The sequence below is a fragment of the Pezoporus occidentalis genome, unplaced genomic scaffold (assembly GCF_034315485.1).
Source record: "Pezoporus occidentalis ecotype Australia unplaced genomic scaffold, CSIRO_AGI_Poc_V1 ctg238, whole genome shotgun sequence".
Taxonomy (NCBI): domain Eukaryota; kingdom Metazoa; phylum Chordata; class Aves; order Psittaciformes; family Psittacidae; genus Pezoporus; species Pezoporus occidentalis.
Window position 1 is genome coordinate 252002 of NW_026914264.1, and position 25587 is coordinate 277588.

Below are 25587 nucleotides of genomic sequence, written 5' to 3' on the forward strand. Positions count from 1 at the left end.
CACATCTCCTCTCTGCAATACCTCAACCCCTGCAAACTCAGCTCTCTGCTGCCTTGCTTTCCCCCTTTGAGGAAAGCACCTTTGCTAGGCAGCTGCCTTCTCCCATAACAGGCCAGAAGACCCAGAGTTTGAACCCCCATCTGCAAAGCACAGAGTGCCACCAGGAGCCTGCTGGGATTCTCCCTCTCCCCTGACCCTGGTTTTCCCCACATAGACACCACCTACCAAACAGCCCAGAAGGGTTCCTACCTCACTGCACAGCCTTCATTGAGGTTTACTGGCCAAATAACTAGATGCAATCACAGCCAAGTCCCGCTTGGTGAGCACCAGCAGGGGCAAGCCAGCCTCAGTTGCAGTACACACACCTAATGCTGACTGTGCCAGCTACCCCACAGCACAGAACCTGGACTGGCCCAGTAAAAGAAACACGGGTTTTTCATTGACGAAAAGATCTCCTCCTAATCCAACAAGCCTTGGACACCATAAGGGTTAAGGAAGGCTTCCACTTCCCAGCAGAGAGCACTGGGCAAGTACAGGCACATAGCAGAACTCATCGGCAATGCTCAAGTGAGCCATGAGGAGGAAAACCAGGTTCTTTTCCACAGAGTTCTTTACTCCAAAGTACTTTGTATATCCATCCTGACCTGTACAGCCTCAGGGACAGAAAGTGATTTGCTTCTGAGAAAGACATTTGAGGCACAACTGCTAAAGACATCTGAGGTGGGGATGCCAGCGTCTGCTCAAACACGGGGTTTGGAAACATGATACACTCCAAAGTCCAGCTCCTGCCACTATGGAGAGGGATTGTTTGATTTTTGACCAACAACTATTGATTACTTCAGGCCTCAGCGTAACTCCAAAGACTGCTCTGGTTCAGTGAGGAGCTCTGAAGCTCCTAGTTACACGTGCGGGAAACTCCGCACTATGACACCTGCATTACACCAACACTGACCATCCTTGCTTTTTAGGTTGCTGGAGAACACTCCGAAGCAAGACACCATCCCGGGTGAGCAGAAGCCGCGCTGCGGCAGCGGAAGGAGCCAGAACCCCTGTAACATCCATCCCCCCACCCCCCCCCCCGAGCTCGCTGACATCCCTCCTCATCAAAGGACCCCAGCGCCCTGCCCCACTCTTGTCCGAGGACAGCCGTCCGCACAACAGCTCTTCCCATAGCAGGAGGGGGAAAACAAAGACCTCGGGAGTCCCATGACCCCCAGGTGCGGGACAAGACAACAGGTATCCTCCGCTCGTTGTTGCTGGCGTCACTACCCTCCTCGGCGACACGCCGCAAGGCGACGGGAACGCAACGCTCCCGCAGACATCACTACGCCAGGGCGGCGGAGATTGGAGGAGAGAGCCCTGAGGAGCCCCGCCCCGCTCTCTCACTTCGACGCAGGCGCGCGCGTGCACGCACGCACAGGCACGCGCGCGCGGTAACCCCCCGCCGCCCCTCCCCCGCCCGGCCGTGACACCGCCGCACCCCGCTCGCCCCGTCCTACCGCCGCCGCGGGACGAGTTGAGGGACAGGGTCGCCGCGCCCGATACCGAGCAGGTCCTGGGGGGAGACACACGTGCACGGCCCCGCGCACCGAGGCTTTTCTCTTTCCCTTAGGTGAGCGATGTGGAATCGGGGCTAGGCCCCGCCAATTGCGGGAGGAAGCGTGTGGGGGGAGAAGGACAGTTTAACGGTCGCGGCTCTGAGGGGAGCGGCCAGCGCCGGGAGGCAGCGCCCCGGGGCCTGGCTTTTGCCCTTCGCTGGCTGCCCTTCCCGTCTCGGCTGCTGGCTCCCGGCCCGGCTCCCCGGCCGGAGGGGCGCGGGGAGTGCGGGGCTGACGGCTGCTTTTGTTCGCCGTCACCTTGGCGGCGCCGTGCCGCCTGTCCGCGGTCGCGGTTCCGCCTCGCTCTCTGGAGGAGGCCGCGGGAGAAGCGGCCCTTGGAAGCCTCTTCAGGCGCAGCCCCCCGAGCCCTGCGTTACTTGGCCGCAAATGCGGCGTTCTGGTCCGCGCTCGCCTCCCCCAGCTCGGATCACGCCTGGCCTTCCTGGGGCCTCTAGAGGTGTCTGCGTTGGGCATGTGCAGGATGCCTCTTCCTCTGTCTCGCCGGCACTGCAGAAGCGAGCGTAGCTGCCCACCCTCGGCTCAGCTCGCCCTCCTTTTCTCTCCCGAATCGGTACTGCGGTGGCATCACTGGCTCGGAGATCTCCAGTTCTGCAGACCTCGCCTCTTTCTGCTTCCTCTCCCCTAGTCACAACCTGAGCTTCTCCCTTTTCATAGGTAACATGGCTGAAGTTGCTGCAAGCACCTTTTATTATGCAGATCTGGATGTCTTGAGCTTCCCTTGTTTTCTGAGCTGAGCTTAGCATGTTCTGAGGCTTTTGCTCCTCTTAACCTCAGAGGGCTCAAGTAGAGGTCATTGTAGCTCCATTGTGGGCGCACAGGAGCATCCCCACTATAAAGCTGTTAAATCCTGTGGTTCATTGGGTGGCGTTGGATCTTGAACTTTGTGCCAAGCATCACCATTGGAAGAACCAATGCAGAAGAGTGAGATTGTTTGATTCCAACCAGATTGACTTCGTTGTGTAGCTTTTGTTGTGGCCTTCCATGTTGGTTGGCAGTTTCCTGGCCCTACATGGATGTTCTAGACCTTTCAAGCTCAGTGTGCAAGTATTCTGCTTTGTTATAGAAAGACGTGTAAAGATACCAAAGGTATTTTTGAACTGTTGAGAAATTGAGTTATTTTGTTCCTTGCTCTGTTCCTGAGCAGGTAGATTACTTATACACAACCTGGATGTTTAATGCCAGCATGTTATTCTTTGGTCTGCGATGGCATGGAGGAGTAAGAGGGGAAAGATATCTTCTCTTGCTAGGCATTTATTTGTTACATAAAGGACTCTGCTGTTTCAGATTTTTTGTGTTTGTTTGTGGGGTTCCCCCCCCCCCCCCAATTTCTCTCATGGACACTTGTAATTAGGGAGTAGTAGCAGAATGAAGATCGGTGATCAACTTACTCTGTTGGCCCATGCAGCACAGGCTGTGTCCTGCGCAGTGTTGTGTGGTTTCCCCTGAAGTAATGTGGAGCTGCTGTGCATGCCCGAGCTCCTGAAGGTAGTGCAGCTGTCTTGTCAAAGCCCTGCCAATGGGTGCAGGGCTTGTCTATTTGTATTTGGAGCAGAGAAGGTGATTTAGCTTCTGCAGATAACTTACCATGAATGAGGCATTCTGTGTTCATTGTGATTGTAAGTACCTACCCTAGGAAAGTGTTTTCCTGCTTAAGGGTTCCTTCTGATTGTGGACTCTGATAGCTAGGGTGTACTGGAACAATATTGATCGACCATCTGAAATACTGTTGTAATGGCAGATGTGGGCTTTGCCTTGTGGAATGATAATCTGTATCATATGTTTTTTTTTCATTGGTGAAGAAGATATTTTCTGAGGTAGCTAACTCAAACTGAAGAGACAACAGAATGAGCCAACCGTCCAGTTTACTTATCTGATGGTTTTCCTGCTGAATAAAAATGTTGTCCTTTCTGGAACTGAGGTTTCAAATTATACATTTGTTCTTACACTTAAAGACTGCTTTACATCATGGAAAAGATGCTGAGGAAACACAGTATCTTAACAGAGTGTTGAATTTGAGCATTCCTTCTTACTGTAGCAGTTGTAACACTGGATGTCATCTCTTTTAAGAGTATTTGACAAATGAAGAACTGCATTGCAACTCAAAGAACATGTGAGAAGATTAATATGTCAGATTAATAGATATCTCTCGTGAGCTACCAGGAGAAAGGTGCTGAGGCTGGCATTTGATGAGAGAGAGAGAGAGAGGTGCAGTGCCTATCCCAGCATCTGTGGTGCTGTTGCTGCTGTTACTGCTGTTCGGGTGGTGTTAGCTCTTTAGATGGCACAGTTTAACTGCCCGAAAGATGGTCCCCTGTAGTAGTCATGCCCCTAAAATAATACGGAGGGCTTTTGAGCTCCTATCAAAAACAAACAAACAACATACCCTGAAGGACAGCTTGATTTGAAATAACTGCATGCTGCTGCCTTGAGGTGCGGTCAGTTCAGACTGTAGCAGATTAGGGAAAGATCTTAAAGTAAAGGGATTGTAGTAGGTTATACAGGCTCAGTGGCCCTTACTGCTGATGGAGGAAGAATGCGAATGCTCATCTTGCAGAGCATGAAAGAGAGAAGGTGGTTTCAGTACTGAGCCAGGTTGTTTGAAACTTTTGATTGCCGTTTCAGTATTTTTTCATTTCAGTCAATGCTAATTTTACTTTACCATGGAGTACCCACAGCCTTTACAGGGCTGGAGTGTCAGTTGCCATTTGGACTTCTAGCTTTACTCAAAGAGTGGCTGCTCACACCATGTATTGCAGTGGTGGGGGCTCAGAGCTATGCTATGGACCCTGGTAGCAGGCACGGTCTTCAGGGCATTATTTGCTTGTCTGCAGTAGGAATTGCAGTTTCAAAGTGATAATCTGATCTAGGAGAAACCCATCCGAGATTGTGAGATCTCCTCTCCCCTTCCCTTCTGTTTTCCCTCTGCTCCTGTGTTGTAGGAAGTATCACAGTATTCCTTGTGGCTTTGCTTTGTGTGCTCACTGCATGGGGAGCATCCTTATGATTTGCAAGAGCATTTTGCCTAATTTTCTGTTCTGTTTGGATGGTATATTCAAATCTAATCAGCGACTGGGACACAAGTTGCAGACTTGTAGATTTAAGAACAAGCCACACTGTTGCACATTTGTGTAAAACTAGCTCGATATCTGTGTGCCTTCAGTCATGAGCAAATTGTTCTATGGAAGAGTTGTTTAAACCAAAAACAGTTGCTTACAGGTTTTTAGTAGACAAATGATGAGGTCTGCATCTCCCTCCCAAAGCTTAAAAGTTTGTCTGGTTTGAGGTTTCTTCATGTTCGGATGACACCTTCCTGAACGTGAGCTCCTGACAGAAATTAGTTCATGTTTTGATTATTTATGAAGTAGAATTGATGAAGCATCCAGGCAGTGTCACTGTTGCTGGTCTGTCTTGAAGCAGGATGGAGATGGTTTTGAACTGCCTCTTTTGGCATCAGAGACTTGGTGCCAGTTTGTTCTCTGGGTACCGAATTTGAGCACATGTGCCATTCTGTGACCTTGCCACAGATGACTAGTCACACTTGTATTTTCTGCAGAATAAGGGGAATAATAACAAGAAATCTTGCATATATTTTATGCAAAAAAAAACTTCTCTAATGCGAGAGCTGCTGCTTGAACAAGATGCATACCAGTGAACACTGCAACTACTCAGTGTGTAGTGGCCTTCAGTACTTTTTCAGAAGCAATAGCTGTGGCCCCCCCATGTAATCTGATAGGTGGCAGTTTTACCTTGGTTTGTTGTGAGGTTTTTTTGTTGTTTGGTTGGGCTTTTTTTAATTTAGTTGAAAAAGTGACAAACACAGTTTAATAAATAATAAGTAAAATACCCTTCCGTCTTTTATTCATTTGCTTATCTTTGCATGCAAATAAAAAATTTCTTTCTCTCCTAACTCTCCCATTGTTTTTCTTTTCTGGAAAGATGGAAATAAATCAAAATTTGAACTTGGTTGTTTGAGATAACAGTTACAAACTTACTCAGTCCCATCTGTGTGCTTTATGTTATGAATTTGAGTCATGCCAATCAAAGTTATCAGAAGCATAGCACTGGTGTGTGTGCATGTTCCCTTAGTGGTAGAGTCTGGTCCTTGGGGTGGGTGCCTTTAGGTCCCTTACCTCTTAATCTGGTCCAGAGGAGAAAGAGATTCCATGTTTTGTTTAGTCTTCCAGCTTGCGAGTCTATTACAAAACAGGTGGTGTGGCTGCTGGTTCTTCTTGGTTCAAGAATGCACTGCAAACCCCATATGCCTTCATGGTGGCACAAGAATTAGAATTACTGAATAAGGTGGGAATTGCATCTTGTCAATTAATCGTTAGGTCAGTTGGATGTAGGCAGGATTACCGGTGGATGAGCGGAGTCGCATGGATGCTCGTGTTCCCCTGTCTGTGTAGCTTACGGCCCTATCAGGGTGCATGAAGGAGTGAGGTTCTTGAGCAGTGCAGTCGCACCATAGAGAAACTAGCTTATTTATTTGTTGAATTTCTGATGCTTGCCACTTCAGTTTTGGTGTTTCTGGCTTGTATGTACACGTATACCTTGAGCAGTAAGTTCTAATGAAGACACTTTCCCAAGGGCTGCTCAGGCTGATCTGAGAATGTAGCTCATTTCATTCAAATGAGAAGAGCACTCAGATTCTTTTTAGCTGTTACTCCTGGACTCTTGAGCATATACCAATGAAAATTGGAAAAATGGCTTTTATGGAGTAAAATGGCGTAAATTTCGCTGGTTCCTTTATCTCTAAACACCCCTTGGGCTTGCTAAGATTTGGGTCCTTGACTTTAAGGCGATGCTATACTAACTGGGACACGTGGAAGTTTTCATCTTCCTGAAACCTGGTTTCATGGCACTCATGTTGATAGCAAGGAGTACCCACATTTTTATTTTACTGCCTTTTAATGACTCGGAGACTTGAACAGTTCATTAAGCTTCTGCTACCCCTACTGAGATCTCTGAAGAGATAATGAAAGGAAATAATACTGAGACAGGTGAAGAATTGTATTGAGACATCATACTGTAAAACACTCATTCTGTGATGTAAATCAATAGAGCTGTCACTTGAAATATGGGCAGAGGTAGATGGTGCTTTTCTCTTAGAGCAGCCAACTGCTTGAAACAGCCAGCTGCTGTTTGAGATGCTTAGGGAAGAATTGGCTGTGTGTGCTTGCCTTTCTCTGATTTTTCTGAAAGGTTTCCGAAAGGTTTCAGCAACCTTTTCTGGAATAGGACAGCTTCCAATGAGGAAAAGATTTAGAGTGATACAGATCCGATGTAGTGTAATGACTTGTCACAAATTATTGTTTTGTACGCAGAGGCATTTTCAGTGTTTCTTATGGCATGCCAGCAATTTGTTACCATATGTACTTTGCTTATTGCTGTAGTCAAAAGAATGTGTACTGGCTCTGATCTGCTTTTTAATCGGTTCTTCAAAAACCAAATGTGATGAAGCTCCATCCTTGTGTTCTTACAAGTGCTTGTTGTGAAGATCATATTTTGTATTGTGCTTTTGGGGCAGGGGAGAAAAGAAAAAAAAAGAATATCTCACTGGGAGAAACAGGTCCTTTTGTTAAGTTTTTCTGACTAAAATTCTCGCATGCCATTGCTGTAGTATGAGTCATGTTGGGAAGATCCCTGAACTGGTCATCTCTGAGGAATCAAAGTTTCCCTTCCCAGTCTTCAGGAAATGTGAATCCAGCCCACACAATTACTTCAGAATATTGACACTACCATCTTTGTTACAGATGTCACAAGCAGATGTGCTTGAGATAAGCGTGTTACTGGCTGACCCAAGAAAGTGTATTCCTGCTTGTTTTGCAGTGCTCTTCAACTTGGATTTTTAATTGTGTGCATCAGTTTATTGCCAAAGGCTTAAATAAATGATGCTAGAGGTTTTCAACAGGCTTTTTGTTTGTTTATTTGGGCATTTTAAGTACCTGTTTGTAAGGGACTTTGTATCTACTGTTCCTTCTTTGTCAGAGTAATGCGTAAATAGACCAAGAATCTTTTTATTTACTCAAAAGAGGTTGGGGAACGTGTTCTGAATTTGTGGAGTAGTTCTGTGTGAATTAACGTCCTGTTCAGAGTGTTTCAATTCTACTATCATCATGCTCATCCTTTTACAGGGAAGTTGTGATATATAGGGCTGTCTCCAAACTAACATGAATATTTTTTAATTGCAGCGTTTGACACTGTGTACCAAAGAAATGGTGATGGAGAAGCCAAGTCCCCTGCTCGTAGGGCGGGAGTTCGTGAGACAGTACTACACTCTGCTAAATAAAGCTCCTGACTTCTTGCACAGGTGATACTTTCACTCACAAAGTAACTAATGTTTTTGAACAAAAGTGTACTTTGTACATGTACTGTTGATTGTAAATCAGATAAACATTAAATTCCGAGTATGGGAAGAAATGGACCAGGCTAACTTTTGGAAAACCATTCAATTTTACTGAAAACTCCTTAGACTCTACAACCAAGTCTGATCACATGGCATGGTATCAAGGTATTTCCTGTGTGGAAAAGTGAGCTGCTTCTCAGATGATAAAATGGTAATGTGGACATATTCCAGAAATACTTGTCTAAAAAGATGGAAAAGGAAAAGAAAATGGCAGAGGAAGCATGGGCATGAGATAAACCTGCTCATTATTTCAGGGTACCAAATTGTGTGTTGCCTCTGAGAAGTTTTTATGCAGATTGTGATTGGAGATTTAAGTATAAATGTCATGGCCTAGACACAAGGTAGTACAGTAATACAGTAGGCTTTTTTTACCCTTGTCCACTATTTAACTGGTACTCTGAATGTACTTCTTAGTTCCTTTTTTCTCCCCTCTTTTTTTTTTTTATTTCCTTCTTTTTCTGGTTTTGATTGGCTGCACACAGCTTGTCAGTTAAGATTTTGCATTTCTGCATTTGGTCTTAGAGCAGCATGGATGTAATGAATAAGGACAAAACTCACTGCTTGGGTTGTCTTGTCTCAGAACTTGAGCTAAGGTTGATGGTGAAAAATTGGACTGTTTGAGCAGGAGGTGGCTTACTTAAGAATTCAGTCTTCAGACTAATGCCTCTTCTCATCTATAGCTCTGAGGTAGGGAAAACGAATGGTATTTTTACTTAAATCACTGGACTGCCATGGAACCATGTTCTTTTCTGTGTTTAAATCTATTTTTAAGGTGTCTGAGAGTGTATTCCGTGCTTTCCTAATCTATGTTTAGTAATCTAACAGAAGGTAAAAGCAGGATCTTGAGCAATTGTAGAATTTTTCCCTGCCCTCAAAACTTCCACGAGTCAGATGAGATTAGCATGGGCAGAACATGGACAGGTATGTCCATGTAGCACATCGATACCGGATACACAAACTAGCAGCTTACTCTTACCCAAGAACTGTGTTCCTTAGGGACATCACATGCTCTGGGTATTTTGCCTTGGAGTTAGCTTCTGAGGCAGTGCTGAGGCAGGTCTGTCAGTAAGTCACCATCTTGTTGACATGTGTAACTGTCCACTACCTGTAAAGCTCAAGCAGCTGAAATTCCTTTAAGAGACTTAGAAAGGGCTTGACTGTACCAGATTTTCAAGGCAGGAATTATGATGGGAGTAAATGATGTGCTGGAAATCCTGATACCAGAACATCAGGATCATTTTTGAATGATATAAAAGCCCAAGTTAGTAAGATAAGTTTCTTGTGGAGTGTGCTGTCATTTTGCTCTGAGACCCAGCAATTGTGTGCATAAGCAAAGAGGCAAAGAAGAGTTGATATGAGATGATAAGGCCATGCTTCACAGCTTAATACTAAAGGCGGGGGAAAATTATGTCAGTTCTACAGTGAGATTGTCTTTTCCTTCTGTAACGGTTATTTTCAGTCGCAGTTACACTGTATATTATAGTAAGTCACCCATGCCTCAGACTCAGTGTTGAAAATAGTCTTTGATTGTGCTCGTAAGTGCATTTACCTGTAGTGATAGTAACTGTAAGCTTGACAGAATTTGGTGGGGGGGGGTGGTTGATTTGATTTAAGAAGCAAAACACTGTCGGTATGTGTGTTTCCTCCCTAACTGCTTCAATCAAAGAAGACGAGCTAGCTGACACATGCAGTGGGAATATTATGGAGCTGGTGTTCCTGGCATATTTGGGATGTGAACTGGTTTTTCCAGATAGGGGTGATAGGAGATTGGCAGAAGTGTACGTATGAGGAAAACTGGTGTCTGGGGGACATTTGGCCTGTTGAAGACAACTTTGGTGCTTTATGGGAGGTACTGGGTATTACTCCTACCCTTTTAAATCTCAAGCTTTACTTCAACAACTCTGAAATATAGCATTCCATATTATGCTCTGTGTGTGGTACATTGACTGGGAATGGGGAATTTTTCATAGAAGTTACCTTCTTGCAGGAATTCTGTTTTCATTAAGGGCTCCAAAAATGTTACAGACTTTTTTACAAATTTCTCTTAAATACATCTGCACAGAAGTGTCCTAGAGGTTCTGATCTGGTTTGATTGAATCAGAGCTGATTCTTGAACTGCTTGTGTGAAATGTCTTCTAGCCAATTTCAGCCTGTGTCACTGCTGTCCTTCTTTGGGGCTGCAGCTATAGCTTTTTTTTTATAGTCAGGCTCGAATACAGAGGACATTTGCCTTTTGGTTCTTTGGCCCCACCTTGTTTGAGTTATGTACTCTGAGAGGACATCTAGTCTTCCCTCTTTCTCTTGATGTTAGTCTCTACAGCAGCTTGCTTGCTGCCACAGAAAGATTTGCTTTTCATGGAATTTTAACTCTGTCCCAGCCAAAACCAGGACACATGGCTTCCTGGTGCTTGATGGCACTCCTGCTTGAAGGTTTGGACAGCAAGTGTTAAAGTTACTGGTTTATCTTATTAAAAGCTTGAGAAAGAGCACTGGCTATCTATTATTTTTTTTTATTTTGTGTATTTATTTGTTTATTTCATTTATATTATTATTATAATGGCCTATCCAATATTGGTCATTATCTAAAGCTTATGCAGAGGTTATGGGTAAGCAGAGGTCAGTTTGCTCTCAAATTGGTGTTACGCAGCGTAGTTTGCATGCCTTTTGCACTTTAGGTGAATTTAGATGGCTTTACTGGCTCCTTAACTGAAAATCTATAATTACATATAACTGGAGACTTCACATTTACTCCTTTCCTGATCTGCAGTTCCCACTCATGAGGTTCTCTGTCTACCAGAGTTTGAACAGTTTTTAAAAGCAAGTTAAAACTCTTGGTCCCCCTGTGAAAGCAATTAATGAGCTATGCTGACTTTGAGGGAGCTTGCTTTGGTAATTAGAGACTGAAAAGAGGTTTTCCTATCTGCTTATGGACTCTCAGCTAACTTCTGCTTTTCCTTGCTGTTAGAAAGTGCTGAACCCTGCTCAAAACCATGGTTATGCAGTTGGTGTAACAATCTAATATTTCTTGGACTTTTTTCTGGACTTAGCCACAGGAGTTAAAATCTGTGGTTGGTATTTTCAGGAAACTAGAACTGGAAATAATTTGTAGGTTTAGTAGGATAAACAATGAAATGGCAAAAGAGGAAGTGTTCATGTTTAAGTTTGTATCTTAGTGCTGACCAAGTGAAAGGTTGAGGTTAATTTAAGAGCTTAATGTGTATCTTGGGCAAACTGAAATACTGAATATTAAGCTTGTTTGTTCCTCTTTCCCTGGAGCCTTGGAAGCAGAAAATCATAGAATCATAGAGTCATAGAATAATTAGGGTTGAAAAGGACCTTAAGATCACCTAGTTCCAGCCCCCTTGCCGTGGGCAGGGACACCTTACGCTAAATCATATCACCCAAGGCCTCGTCCAACCTGGTCTTGAACACTGCCAGGGATGGAGCATTCACGACCTCCCTGGGCAGCCTATTGTACCTTGGATTCCTGTTTGTGCTAAAACTCCTGATGCATTGAGCTCCATAGCTTTTGTCTAAAATATTTTTGGATCTTGGTTATATTTTTTCACTGCTCACTGCTATGACCTTTGCATCTCTTCGTTTGCAGGTTTTATGGCAGGAATTCTTCTTATGTCCATGGAGGACTGGATGCCAGTGGGAAACCGCAAGAAGCAGTGTATGGTCAAGCTGTGCGTATCAAAATCAGTCCTGTAGTCCTCATCCATGTTCAGAACTTGTATAAATCAGTCTTATTCTTTACCAATTACTTTGACTTTCTTATCTGGTAAATACTGTATTGTGACACTGCTCCCTATGCAGAGGCAGATAGGAATTTGTTGGCTTGAATGATTTTTTTTTTTCTGTTTGATTGTTGCTGCTTTTCCTGTGGGTTGTGTTTGATTCATCAGCTTTGCATCTGGACTGCAGAAAGTAGGATAGGAAGCAAAATCAAGAGGACCTGTTAGACTTGTCCTGTTGATGCATCTTATTTCAGTTAGACTTGGGAAGGGGACTTTGTGAGTTAAATGGAATTCTGTATGTTACCAAATTCTTCCTTAAGCGGAGTTTTCTTACAGTGGAAGGTAACTTTTGAAGAAATGAGGAAGTAAGTAAGGAAACACAAGTTTTCACTTTGGTTATAGCTCTTTATCAGAATAATGCTGTCACCTCAAAGCACCTGCTCACATGGTAGCCACACCTTTGAGCAATGTGGCTCTTAGCTCAGGGCACATTTGGTTTCTTCTCCTTTCATCGGCAGAGCCTGATTTGGCACCACAAAAATCTTGGTGGTACGGATGTTACCCCCTCCTGTGACATTTGGATGCTTTGTGGATGTGTAGAGAGTTGGGTTCTTTTGTTTGGAGGGTAGTGTGGAAGCTTTTTTAACCACAGTGTAAATGCTGTCCTCTCACAAGCCCTTTAAAAAAATGAAAGCCTTAAAATAGGTCGCATGTTCTAACATGGCTGGAAAAATGGGATAGCAGGTTGTACGCTGTTGTGAAGTGCTTGAATCATAGAATGATTTGCATTGGAAAGAGCCTTAAGATGATGTAGTTCCAACCTCCTGTCATGGGCAGGGACATCTCACACTCTAGACCATGTCACCCAAGGTTCAACCTAGCCTTGAACACTGCCAGGGATGGAGCATTCACCACTTCTTGAGCAACCTGTGCCAGTGCCTCAACTTCAGACTAAAAGTTAGATGAGCTCAGGTAGACTGTTCTCAGGAACCAAGACAGTTCTTGGTTCCTATACTTCCCGGTGGGGTGCTTTTTTATGTTAGTTCAGACTTGGGTATTGAAAAGATCTAAAGTTCTGTACAAAACCAAGTGTGGCTAAACTGTAGCTCTTTATTTCTAGGAGATCCACAAGAAGGTGATGTCATTACAGTTCAGTGAATGCCACACCAAGATCCGTCATGTGGATGCTCATGCTACTCTGAGTGATGGAGTGGTTGTGCAAGTCATGGGAGAGCTGTCGAACAATGGGCAGCCCATGAGGAAGTTCATGCAGACTTTTGTGCTTGCTCCAGAAGTAAGTATTTGTAAGATTGTGTTTCCTTTCAAATAGTGATGATGGAAACCTGACCTGTAGCTACAGTTTGTCATAGTGGGGCAAAAGAATATCTGGCTCTTAGAGCTTGGCCTGGAGGCTATCATTAAATGTGTCACAGTGCAGAGGAACAAGTTTGTTGGATCCATCCTGAGCTTTTTTATTTTCTTAGACTTAGAAGTGTTGGAGCAGTAATACAAAGCAAATTGGAGCTTGCATCTGGGAGCTGCTTTGGCACAGATCAATAAAACGTACTGTTCATCTCTGCAGATCAAGTCTCTAGTGTAGTTCTGTACTTCGTTCAAGTCTGTTGGCAGATGTGAGTGTGGGTTGATGCTGCACAAGCTACTGCTGGGATTGAGCTCTTAGTGAGAGCAGAGTAAGGCTAAAGGGCGTTTTGTATTCTTTCTACTCTTTTCCTGCACTGCCTCAAAAACTATGGTGTTGTTGGTGATTAATATTTCAGTTTTGTTCAATTTCTTTGTTGTTACCCTGTGCAGTGCTGTAAGTGTACAGTCACCTGCTGAAGATTGTCTGTTTTTGTAATAGGAAAAATTCAAATTTCTTACTGAAACTGAGGGACTTTATGTTTATTTAGAATCTATGATTACTGTGACTTAGAAAAATTGGGAAGTTCTTGCTGCTTGAAACTTCCTCTTTCAATTGGGCAGAAGTTACTGCTCAATTGTAGAGAAGTGGTACTCTTTGGAAAATAGCTTTAGTGAAATAATCCTAGGTCAGATTGTTGGTGTGTACCACGCAGAGCTTCTCTCTCTGAGCCATCTTTGTTGTTGATGGCCAATATACTGTATATGCAAAAAAAAAAAAAAAAGAAAAAAAAGCATGTTGCTCTTTTACAGGGCTCTGTTCCAAACAAGTTCTATGTCCATAATGATATCTTCAGATATGAAGATGAAGTATTTGGGGATTCAGAAGGAGAACTTGACGAAGGTGAGAACTGTATGTGTAGCTCATTCTTGTTCTTCTACCAGTGCTTTCAGAAATGTCTAGAGGTACAAAGATGTGAGCTGTGTGTCTTTCTGATGTGTGGGAATAATTTGGGAGGTAGAGTATAGGTTGTGGTGCTGAAACTACTTGCTGGTCCAAATGTTCTTTGAAAGGAAGATTGTGCAGTAGTACCTTATTCCTTGAAGGGCTGAACTGGCTCAGGGTGGATGGTGCTTGGCAAAAAATGGAAATAATGAGCAATATTACTTCTGCTGCCACTGGTTTTGTCAGGTAGACTTGATTTCTTGGATCAGTTTAATTTTTAGATGAAGTAATTTGAAGAAGAAGTCAAATTGGCTTTTCAAATATGACTTGTAGTTTACTTTCATATCATCATCACATTCAGTAATTAATTTCTTTTGAGGGGGACTGAACTTGACCTGGGTGTCTTTTCCCCTCTGTTGATTGGGACAAAGCAAATCTAAGTATGTATGTACATGTGTTCACTGGATAATTTCTAGGGTTTTTTATGAGACAAAGCAAATTCGAGTATGTACATACATGTGTTCACTGGATAATTTCTGGGTTTTTTTCATCATGGTTCTGTGGAACAGAGCGTCTAGGCACCTGTATTTGAAGTTAATTTTCTTAGTCTGATGTACTGAGATTTTTATGAGCTGAAAGTGCAATCTTTCCTGTTTACTGCTATGATATGAAAAGTATCTGACCCATGAGCATTCCTCCCAGACTTTCCTATCAGCAGTATGTTTCTAGTTTCTCTTTTTTTTTTTTTTTTTTTTTGGAAAATAGTAAGAAACAAAGATTGTTGAACGAGTGGAAGTGTCTTTTAGCTTTCCTTGCAGCTAATTTTGCCTTATTTTTGTTGGTGAAGCATTATTTTGATCCCTACTACTTTAATATGCTTTTATTTTTAGTGCAGTTTGTGTGAACTTGCAGACATTTTTAAAGAAGTTTTTGTTTTTGTATCAGAGTCTGAGGAAGAGGTGGAAGAGGAGCAGGAGGAAAGACAACCATCACCTGAACCTGTGCAAGAGAATACAAGCAGTACTTACTATGAAAACCATGCTGTAACGTAAGAAGTCCCTTTTATTGTATGAAGTTGCTTTCTTTAATGAAAGCAGCAGAATTGCTTTGGTTTTGGATTCTGGATGTGATATAACAGGTAGTTTTGGAAACGACTACACTTGATACTGGTCTATGTTGTATTATTTTGAAACATTGCTTCTTGAATGGAGAGAGAAAGTGAGGGATGCTCTTATGCTCTTGTTATTTTCACTTCTAGTTTCAAATGTGAGGCAAAAAGGTAGCAACCCTTAATGAAGTCTTTGTTAATTTGTCACATAAATTTACATCAGTTAGGTTATACAGTGTAATTTATGTGAACAGATGGGTTAATAAAAGAGTGGTTAATTATACCTTCTCAAATTTGGGTACCACTTGGAACTGAGAGGAGGGTCTACTTTTTGAGAAATAAAAATATATTTATTATGTAACTAGATGATGTCTGTTAAGTGCATCACTGACAACCCTAAATGCTGTTCACACAATGCTTCTGATGAGAAATCTGATGAGAAACCCTAATGATGAGGGGTGTCTGCAGGAATTCTGTCAGTGACTTGTTCAAGATAATGCAGGAAGTTTTAGATAAAAGCATAAAGTCTTGGTTTTGGGTTACTGTGCCAATCAGAATGAAGTCGTAAAGGCAGCATTGATTAGATAGTCACCTGTGGCAGGAGCTACATAGGCAGAAGTGTCTGAAATTTTGTAAGCTTTTGGGGTGTCTGAAGAGAGGACTGAAGAACATCAGTTCCCTTACATTTCACTCAGTGTAGAGAAGTTCTGTGTGAGTTTTGGTAAACAAGACTCACAACTTCTTTGGCAAGGAACTTGTATAGCAGTTTTGTAAATAACTTGTGTGTTTCGTTCAAAAATTGACTTCATTTATGCATGTAGCTTAATTTTCCGTTGGTCTCTTACTGTGCTCCTGTTCCTTTAGGAGCATTCCTTTATTCCTGTTCCTTTCCTGTTGCTTATGTGTTTTACATGTCTGTGTGATTTTCAGATTCTCTGCAGAGAATTGTAAACCATGTCTTTGCTTCATCAGGAGTAAAAACTGGCTTTGTATGCAACTGCATGAGTACAGCTTAACTTATCATAGTATCATACATGTAGGTACATATGATAGCAACTGGAAATGGAGTGATCTTTCTGATACCAATCATTACCCATAGCATAGCTTATAAGAGGTCATAAAGTACAAAGCAAGTGATAAGCTGCATAACATGCGCTTGATTATTGTAGCAATGGGATAGAGGAGGCACTAGAAGAATCCTCTCATGAGCCTGAGCCAGAATTGGAGTCTGAAACGAAAACTGAGGAGCCGAAAGGTGAAGCAGAAGAAAAGACCCTTGAGGAGCTAGAAGAGAAGTCTCCATCTCCACCTCCCGTAGAACCTGTTTCACTCCCACAAGAGCCACCAAAGGTTAGTTCAAAGTTGTAGCTGTGCTTCTAGGTGCAGATGGTAAACCAAAAGATTTGGGTTTGACCTTAGCCTTTTTGAGTGGCCAAACCACTGCCTTGTTCAGTGTTATGCTGTATGAACAGCTAGACTTGAACCTTGAACTTGTAAAGATGCCAGGTTTCACTAAAAATGGTTTTGAGTTCTGCTCAAGTCAGCTATTGTAAATTTAATGCTCTGCTTGTAAAGTGTATGTGTTGTGGTTTATGCACATGTAAACCTTTTTAAATGTGGAGCTAATATATGCTAGGGAAACACCTCAAGCTGCCATCAAGAAAAGTCGCTTACAATGGGAACCACTGCTCTTCCTTGGAAAAAAAAGTAATGCATTGACACTTGCCAAACTGCTGGCAGTATGGTCCACAATCAGGATGGGGGCATCGACTGTCTCCTTCAGATACGATGCCTAATCTTAAAAACCACTGTGTGCGTCACCTGATATGGTGACACCTACGGTTGTTTGAAAGAGATGGGAGGAACCGGTGAAAGCTGGACAGAGGTCCGTTTGTAGCTCCATGTTTATTTTTTTCCCAATCCTTTTTCTCTTTTCTGTTTTTAAAGTTCTGGTATCCACTTTCTTTCTCTGTGCAGAAGACACTGAACACTGGAGGGTTTTCAGTCCTAGGTTTGGTTATATCATGGAAAGCAGTGATCTGGGGATGCTGAGGGAACTGGGCTCGCTCACATATCAATAGTGGGCATGGTACACACTTGCTCCACGCCACTGGAGTCCACAGACAACTAGAACTGCAAATCCTTCTCTGTTCTTTGTTGTACTGCTTGCAGAAAAATTATTTAACAGTCAGATATGAACCGAAAGTGTGTTTTCGGCAGACGAGTTTCCCTGTAGGAATGTCAGTGGTTTGCCATGATTAGTAGCCTAGGTTTGTTGCATTTCCTGCAGGCTTTCTCTTGGGCTTCAGTGACCAGTAAAAACCTGCCTCCTAGTGGTACTGTTTCTTCCTCTGGAATTCCACCCCATGTTAAAGCACCAGTCTCGCAGGTAATCCATCTGTGAACACCTTGGATTGTCTCATTACTTCTGCAGACTGCTTCAGTTGTGTAAATTAACAGACCAATTTGTTTGACTTAAATTGCACAAATTAATTGTGTCTTTAATGTTAATGCACTCACCTTCTTGTCGCAAGCAAAGGCACATACATATAACAGGTGTAACTTTGGGTGATGGTGACCTTAAAATCTGTTCATATGGAGCCAGGAAATCGCTACTGACATTTTTGTGACCTATCTTAATGGGATATGGTTTTGTTTACGGGGAAAACAAAACTAAACAAAAAACTCGCCACAAAATGGCTGTTTTCTAATACGTGCTTGAAAGGGGTATTTCATTGGCTGAGGTGCCCCTGCATTAAAAGGGATAGCACTGTTTCTGGTAAGGTGCAAGATTGCCTTGTAAGGCTAACGTCTATGGAAATATACTGGATTTCATTATCCATCCGTAATTAACTTGCCACAGAACCCTGTACCAACTTATGACTGTGTGAGGAATGGAAGGATTCACATTTCCTTGCCAGGACAATGCCATCTTCCCATTCCTGGGTTGACTGGGTGAGAAGGGGAAAGAGGAAGGAAAGTTAGACTGGGTTATAGCTCATGTCCTGCACATGCCAAGCCAGTGTGAGACAGTCTGAGACTCTCAATTCAGCTTTCTCCCTCTATATAACCCCCCTGAAAATGTGTGCTTTAAGCTCTTCTATTGATGCTGTGTACCAAAGTACTCTATGTTGTAGTAGCTCATGTCCAGCCTTCTTAAAGGACTGCAGTTTTCAGTAGAGCAGCTGGATTATTGCAGCTGTTGATATTGCATTGGTTTCTTCTCAACTGACTTACTGACAGAGAGGAACCTGTCTAGGATTGTCCTTCAGCCAAATGCATGTTGAAAAAGAAAACACAGAAAAACAACACCTTGTATGGTGTTGCTTCTGGTCTGAGGGGCTGTCATGGGAATGAGATAATGGCTGCGTAATGAGTTGGGAAGCCTGTCTGTCTTCAGCAGCTTCACCAGGGCTTTGAGCATTTTAGGTAGTATTTGAGCCATTAAAAAAAAATGTGTTTTTTCTAGAACAGAATAGATTTTCCTTATGCAAACCCCAGATTAGTTTTGACTTATTTGCTGTAGGGATGGTGGATTTTTTGCGGAAGTCATTTCATATTGTCTGTACAAGAGAGCAGAATATAGCTTTTAAATTTCCCTTTAACCTCTTTTGCATTGCCTCTGCAGCTAGTGATGCTTTCTGCCTTTTAGATTACTTGTGTTGTGACTTTATGAATTAAGTAATTGTGTGGGAAAGTTTCTGAACAATACTGAAATGGCACGAATTTCAACTCGCAGCTCTTCTGGATACAGAACCAGTTAGTTCTTGGTTCTTTTTCTTGCATGCTTTTCAGACATAGTACATAGAAAGCAGGTAAAAAAGGCACCGGAACAATTTCTGCCAGGAGTTAGAGATCAGTAGCAGCTTTTTTCTGTTGTCTTAATGCCAGATACTCTGCAGGTAAACAAGGACTAGATTGCATTGGTGGGTGGGTGGCTCCTTTGGAATGTTGTTCTAGCATCATCTAGCGATGTTGCAGCTGTAACTAGTGATGCAGCAGTTAACTGTCCTTCTCTGCATCACTCCAGCTTTTCCCCCATCTTTTAGCAAGTTAAAAATATAGCTTCTGTAGTGTTAACTCAGAACCCCTCCAAGGACTGCACACATACTGTTTTGGATATAAACCAGGTCAGTTCCTGTTGATGGACAGCTGTGGAGTTAAACAGGTTAGTATTTCTTGCCATTTTTCTTATTGTGGGTGATGAGAAGTCACCCTGCCTACACTGATAAATCAGGCCCTCTTTTTATAGCATCTTCAGATCTTCTGACCTGCCATTTGAATGAACACTTCAGCTGTCTAGGGGTGCCGCAGGGACAGAGGTAGGCAGCCCCGACTCTGGTCTGCTCTCTCAGAAGTGGTGCATTCAGGAAAAAAAAGAGCTATTTATAGCATTCTCTTACCACCTCAGATCTGCTTGGACTCTGGATACACTCTTCCATACCATGTAGTGCTTTTGTGGAGGTGATTGACGAGTGTCTTTAGTAAGTTGTGTGATCTACATTTACCTCAGAAACAGTGTGGGGGCTATCTGAGTTATGCATCTGACCTAGCTACTGGAATTACGGCGAGATGATGTGGGGTTTTCTCTTGTGTTTTCATTTGAAGTGGGGTTTCTTGCTGTTTGCTTGGCTAGTTGTTTCTTGGCATGTGTTTTGATTGTGGCAGGCATCTCTAGAGAAGATTTTAAGCCTTGTGAGATTTCAAAAGTGGAATTGTACCAGCCCTTGAAGGCACCTCTTCTCTTTCTTTTTCTGTCCCATCCTCTGTTTTGGGGGGGGGCATTCAGTTCCAAAGTTGGTGGAGTAAAGGCTGACTTGTGGCTAGTTTTGCTGCCATTGCCAGTAGCATTGCAGTAGCAGAAAAAGGTCCTTTTCCTACCCCATGTGAGCTCCTGAAGAGGAGAGACAATGTCACCTTTTGTTTAATTGTTCCCAAAGCCCTGTTATGCTGATGTTTGTGACATACTTGGCTCCTTTAGTGTCTGTTGAAATCCTTATTCTGTGCCTCTCAGTCCACTTTGTGTGCTCCCTGTGAAATGAGAGTTGCAACTAGAGAAAAGATCGGTGAGTAGAAGATGGCAGGGGAGCTCCAGTGACCTGTGATGAGGCACAGTAAAAGGGATTTAACAGCAAGGCTGATTTTTTCAGCCTTATTCTTGGAGTTGAAAAAATGATCCTAGAAAGGGTGGAAGGACAAGCAGAGTAGAGTATAAGTGATAGAAGGGCTGAAACTTTTGTTGTGTGCATAATACCTTCATGTTTCATGTAAATTACAGTCTTGTACCCCTGTGAGGTACTCTGGCAGGAACCATCAGTTGTCTTGAGCTCTTAAACGAAAATAAGGGAGATGTTTAACATCAGCTGCTTCTCCACAGCAGTCTGGGCCTATAGCCATTATCCTTGTGTTTAATCTTCCTTGGAGGCTAGTGTTCTTCTTTGTGTTCCTAAGGATCATTTTCTTTTTCTAAAATAAGAACCCAGCACAGCAGCAGCTGCTGGACCGCTGTACTGAAAATGGAATTCAAAAAATGTTGGAAGTTGCTTTGGTAACCAACAGGCTACACTGTTCTGTCCCTTTTTCTCAAATTATCTTTAAAAGCATTCTTTTGCTTGCAGAAAATGGAATAGGTGTTCTAGTTCCTAAGAACATGAAGGGTGTACTTTGAGCATCATGTCCTTGACATCAGGGAAGTTGAGGAATATCCTCAGCAGGTAGCCTGAAGAAATTGCTGTTTCAGATGGCTTTATTGTATCAGAAATACTTACTACGCTCTGAGGGCTTTTGGTTTGTTCTCTTTCTTGTTTTGGTGTTTTCCTTACAGTTGTTCTGCACTTGAGGAAAAGAATCCCCCAGGGACTCAGACTCACTCAAAATGTCATTTGCCCAGCTCTTTGTGTTCATCTCAGACTACCTTCTAATCTATGAAGTTTGAGCTTGGCATGAGGAATTTTATTTCATCTATGTGGGATTTTTAGTCTGAATAACAAAGTGTTGCAGTCTCAGTGCCTGGTCAAACATGGACAGTTCACCTTAGCCATGTTCTGGGCAGCCACTCTGATGAAGAGATGTTTGTTTTGCACCTTTTAGCAGCGATAACTCAACACTGCAGTCCTGGATTGGTACAGAGGAATTTATAGAGGTGGAAAAAAATGTATTCCCAAACACACTGACATGCGTGTATATCTTCTGGAGTTAATTTTGTGCATGCCACTTATGTATCTTGGGGGGGGGGGGGGGGGGGGGGGGGAGAGGGAGCTTGTTTTGGTGGGTTTTGAAGGTTTTTATTGGGCTGGTGTTTAATAGTGCCTGTTTTTGTCCTGTTTTAGCCAAGAGTTGAAACAAAACCTGAAGCTCAGTCTCAGCCTCCTCGTGCCCGTGAACAGCGTCCCAGGGAAAGACCTGGTTTTCCACCCCGAGGACCTCGACCAGGTAATGTAGACCAGCTTCTGTGTCTGCTTGGGACTAGTTACTTACAAGGAGAGGTGGACTAGTTACTTACAAGGAGAGGTGCCTCCTTGATGGGTCTTGTATATACCTATGTCATATTTGGCTGATAACTGTCTGTTCCTTCTGCCTTCAACTAGAAATGGGGCAGTATGATTTGGAGTCCTGGCTGGTGATGACCTGTTGCAAAGATCAGACATAATTTCCAATCTTCTGCTTTTTTTTTTTGTTAGTCAGGCCATTCGCTTCTCTGCTTAAGCATTTTTTTGTGCAGCTTGGTGTAGTTCTGAAAAGCTGGAATGGAAATACGATTTTTTTTTCCATGTCTTCTAGTTTTGCTGAACCTTGCAAGTGAGAGCTCTTAAACATCTCCTGTTGTTCTTTGTTTTGGAAGCAAATCTTCCCACTGTGTCAGCCTCAGTCAGTTAGTAATTTTATACGTATTTTTCCATCTTTTTTTAGTTGTCTAAAATGCCATTCTCAGCTTGGCTGCCTTGTGTTTGTCCTTGTTTGTGAGCAGCCAGCTCTCTGTGTTTTCTTACTCATATGGAGTATCCATATTTGTAGGAGGTTCTGGCTAGAAAACATGCAGGTTCCTTGACAGTCATCAGCAGTGGTGTTGAGAGTTCTGGAAGCCTTCTGGGTTGTGTTTGTCAGTGCAGCCCGGTCACTTGACAAACTCTGGGCAAAAGCTGTCCAGCCAAAGGCCCAGAGTTGCAAGACATTGATGAGTTCATAGTTTTCTCTAAGTATGAAAATCCATCCCCAAGTTCTAAGGGAAGGGATAGCATCTGCAGTTATCCTGATGTGGCTCTGCCAGCTTGAAGTGCTTAAGTCTCAGTGACTGTGTCTCTTCCAGGTCTTGCTAAAACTGATTCTAGTGGAGGTGTTCAGTAAGTGCATACCAGACTGTGGTACAGATCGGGGTTACGAGTGCTTTTCGCTTGAGTCAGTGCCAAGTGTATCTTCACTCGGGGACCGCACTGAAACTGAAAAGATTAAAGGCACCAAGAAAGAACCATGGCATCTGTTACAGATCAATGTTTCATGGTTTTTTAACATGTCATCTGCAGCAGGGAGCAAAAGCTGCGACTTCGGACTAAATCAAGTTACAAGTCTGCATTTCTACTACTCTTGGATGTGATACAAGTCATACAGAAAATGTGTCGCAGAGCCTGAGTCTTTTAATTCTGGTCTGGGGAATAGCAGAAGCAGGGGAGATAAAGCTGAAATCTCAGGATACCAAGTGGTAGAACTTCAGTCCTACAACCTTGTTTTCAAACACAGTCAGGGAGCTGTTTTATCTGCTGAAAGAAATGCTGTAAATGGGCCTGTAGGGGAAACTGAGGAGAGAAAGGGGTATATACCTGTGTTGTACCGCTACAGGTGCAAAAGGAGTAACAGTGTTCTGCTCTCACACTGCAAGGCAGGTCATAATTTAGTAGGGAGATACTGGGAAAGGTTTTATCTTGCATGTTGGAAAAAAGACTCGTACTTGGGTTGAACTTGAGAGAACATGAGGGACTCTCACTTGTGTGTGGGACAACACACATGGTGGAAGATGAAAGCAGAAGAGGTGACTGGCAAACACTGTTTTTAACATGAGTGACAAAGTAAGGAAACTTACTGCGCTGAGGAATTGATGAAGAGGTGACTTAAATCCAGATCTTTTACAAAGTACATTCCAATAGGTAGTGAGCTCCTCTACAGTATAACAATTTAAGATGGAACAAGAACCTCTTACACAAACTTGCCCAGTGTACCCAGTGTTTTAGTTAACGTGAATTTTATTGAACCTAACCAGGGAAACCAGATGAAAGGAAACAAATACTTTGTGGTATTATTACAAACTGTGTAAAGAGGAGGATAAGCTCAAGAGCTGAAGGTACAGAACTGTTTGAGCAAACGTGCTTGGTGCTGTTCATAGATGTGCTTGTCTGAATCTATGCACAACTTACAACCCTGGTGGCTCTACCTTCTTCTTCTTCCTGTTGACTTTAGGGAGAGGGGACATGGAACAGAGCGAGTCGGATAATCGTCGGATCATTCGCTATCCAGACAGTCACCAGCTCTTTGTTGGGAACTTGCCACATGATATCGATGAGAGTGAACTGAAAGAGTTCTTCATGAGTAAGTAGCAATTTCAGCTGCAGAGACTAAGCAGAAAAACTGTGTTGAGAAGCCACGTAATGTTCACTTAGGGCCAGACGGAGAACTTCTACATGCTGTGACACTGCAAGTGTTGTTTAGAACAAATGCAGGGGTGGTAGAGCTGGCACTGTGGGTTTTGATATTGTGACTTTTCCTTGTGTCTTCCCAGGCTTTGGAAATGTGGTAGAACTTCGCATCAATACTAAAGGAGTGGGAGGAAAACTGCCCAATTTTGGTTTTGTGGTATTTGATGATTCTGAGCCGGTCCAGCGAATTTTAGTTGCAAAAGTAAGTATCGGCATTGAGTAACCTCCAAAGGATGGACTGAGTGTCCTGAACCCCAAATGGTGTGGGCTGTCCAGTTTGCCTTGCTGTTGTTTGTGGCATTCAGACAGTTGTAAGACAAACATAGTTCTGGCATAGTCATTCTGTCAGGAGCAATCTGGAGCTTACAATAGCATTCTTCAAACCACATCAGACCTCGCACAGAGACACCACGTGGAGCTCAGCACTCTCAGAGATCTTTTTAAGCTGAAAGCTGAGTATGTAACCTTTTGAAGGGCAGCCCATGGAGCTCTGAATTCTGCATCCTGGGGCTGAGGAAGAGGAGCAGGGTGATTTGTGGTTGTGACTTGAGAAACTGGAGAGGAGAAAGCAGCGGTGTGCATTTCTAGAATGTGGAACCAAGGCTTGGCTGAATAATTCTTCAGGAGCTTTAGCCCTGAGGTGAATAAGCTGAAGTGGGCAGTAAAGAGGCTAAAGATGTCCCTGCCCTTACTGGAGGAAGACAGTTAATTCTTTGCATGTCAAATGAATTTAGAAATGTCGTCCCCTTTACTGTAGACCACTGGGGCTAAGGTTGTGTGGTGCAGGGAACAAATTGGTTTCTTTTGCATGTAAATGAAGGTAGGCTGAGAACACAGTGTTTTCATATGCCTTGTGTAAGCAGCCTCTGTGGAATGGAGACTAATGGTGTGCCTTGACCACTTTTCCCTATAAGCCTATTATGTTCCGGGGTGAGGTGCGCTTGAACGTAGAAGAGAAAAAAACAAGAGCTGCTCGTGAGCGAGAGACCCGAGGAGGCGATGACCGTAGGGATATTCGGCGCAATGATAGAGGTCCTGGGGGCCCCCGTGGAATAGTGGGTGGTGGCATGATGCGAGACCGTGATGGAAGAGGACCCCCTCCGAGAGGCGGCATGGTGCAGAAGCTCGGCTCTGGACGAGGCACAGGGCAAATGGAAGGCCGCTTCACTGGACAGCGTCGCTGAGCCCTCCACTGTGGGCAGTCTGTCTTGGAAGTGGTACATTATCCATCGTGTTTGCATTCTTGTTAATTTTTTTTTTTTTTTTGGCTTTGGAATGTGACACAGCCCGTCTGGTCATTTCTTTGATGTGAAAGCATCCTTTGGTTTCCAGTTTAAATTGAGGTGGACGTTCTTTCCCCAGTTTCACAACAGGAGTCATGCTGTTAATTTATAAATGTAGACTTGGAGAATTGAGGACTGGAAAAAAGAAAAAAAAAAAAAAGAAAAAGACTGGTTAACTATCTGCAACAAAAGTGAACTAAAGGACATGCCCACTAGAATCCAGGTCCTTTCAGTCCAAAACCCTCTACTGCACATTTTGTGTAAGTGTTCCTGTTTCTGCCTATTACTGTTGGAAACACAAGTAGTGCAATCTGTGCAATTGGAGAAGCTTGCCTTTTTTTCTTTTTTTTTTTTTTTTTTTTTGTCTTTCTTAGAACACTTGGCTCCAAACAAACTCGTGTTTACACACTCATCCAAATGCACTAATGGGTACTCTGGACTC

The 25587-nt window shown here is 43.2% G+C and overlaps 1 protein-coding gene across 2 annotated transcripts; it reads left to right on the forward strand.

The window, feature by feature from the left end:
- Positions 1–1398: 1398 nt before the first annotated feature.
- Positions 1399–25314, forward strand: G3BP2 (G3BP stress granule assembly factor 2). Of its 2 annotated transcripts, XM_062622021.1 has the most exons (12): positions 1399–1612; positions 7811–7929; positions 11633–11714; positions 12886–13059; positions 13938–14028; positions 15016–15118; positions 16348–16528; positions 17469–17567; positions 21508–21610; positions 23627–23755; positions 23946–24064; positions 24777–25314. In XM_062622021.1, exons 2-12 carry the CDS (start codon positions 7835–7837, stop codon positions 25044–25046), a joined length of 1446 nt encoding a protein of 481 aa, XP_062478005.1. In that variant the 5' UTR covers positions 1399–1612; positions 7811–7834; the 3' UTR covers positions 25047–25314. The 2 variants fall into 2 exon arrangements, with proteins under 2 accessions (XP_062478005.1, XP_062478006.1); XM_062622022.1 differs by lacking the exon at positions 17469–17567.
- Positions 25315–25587: the final 273 nt, after the last annotated feature.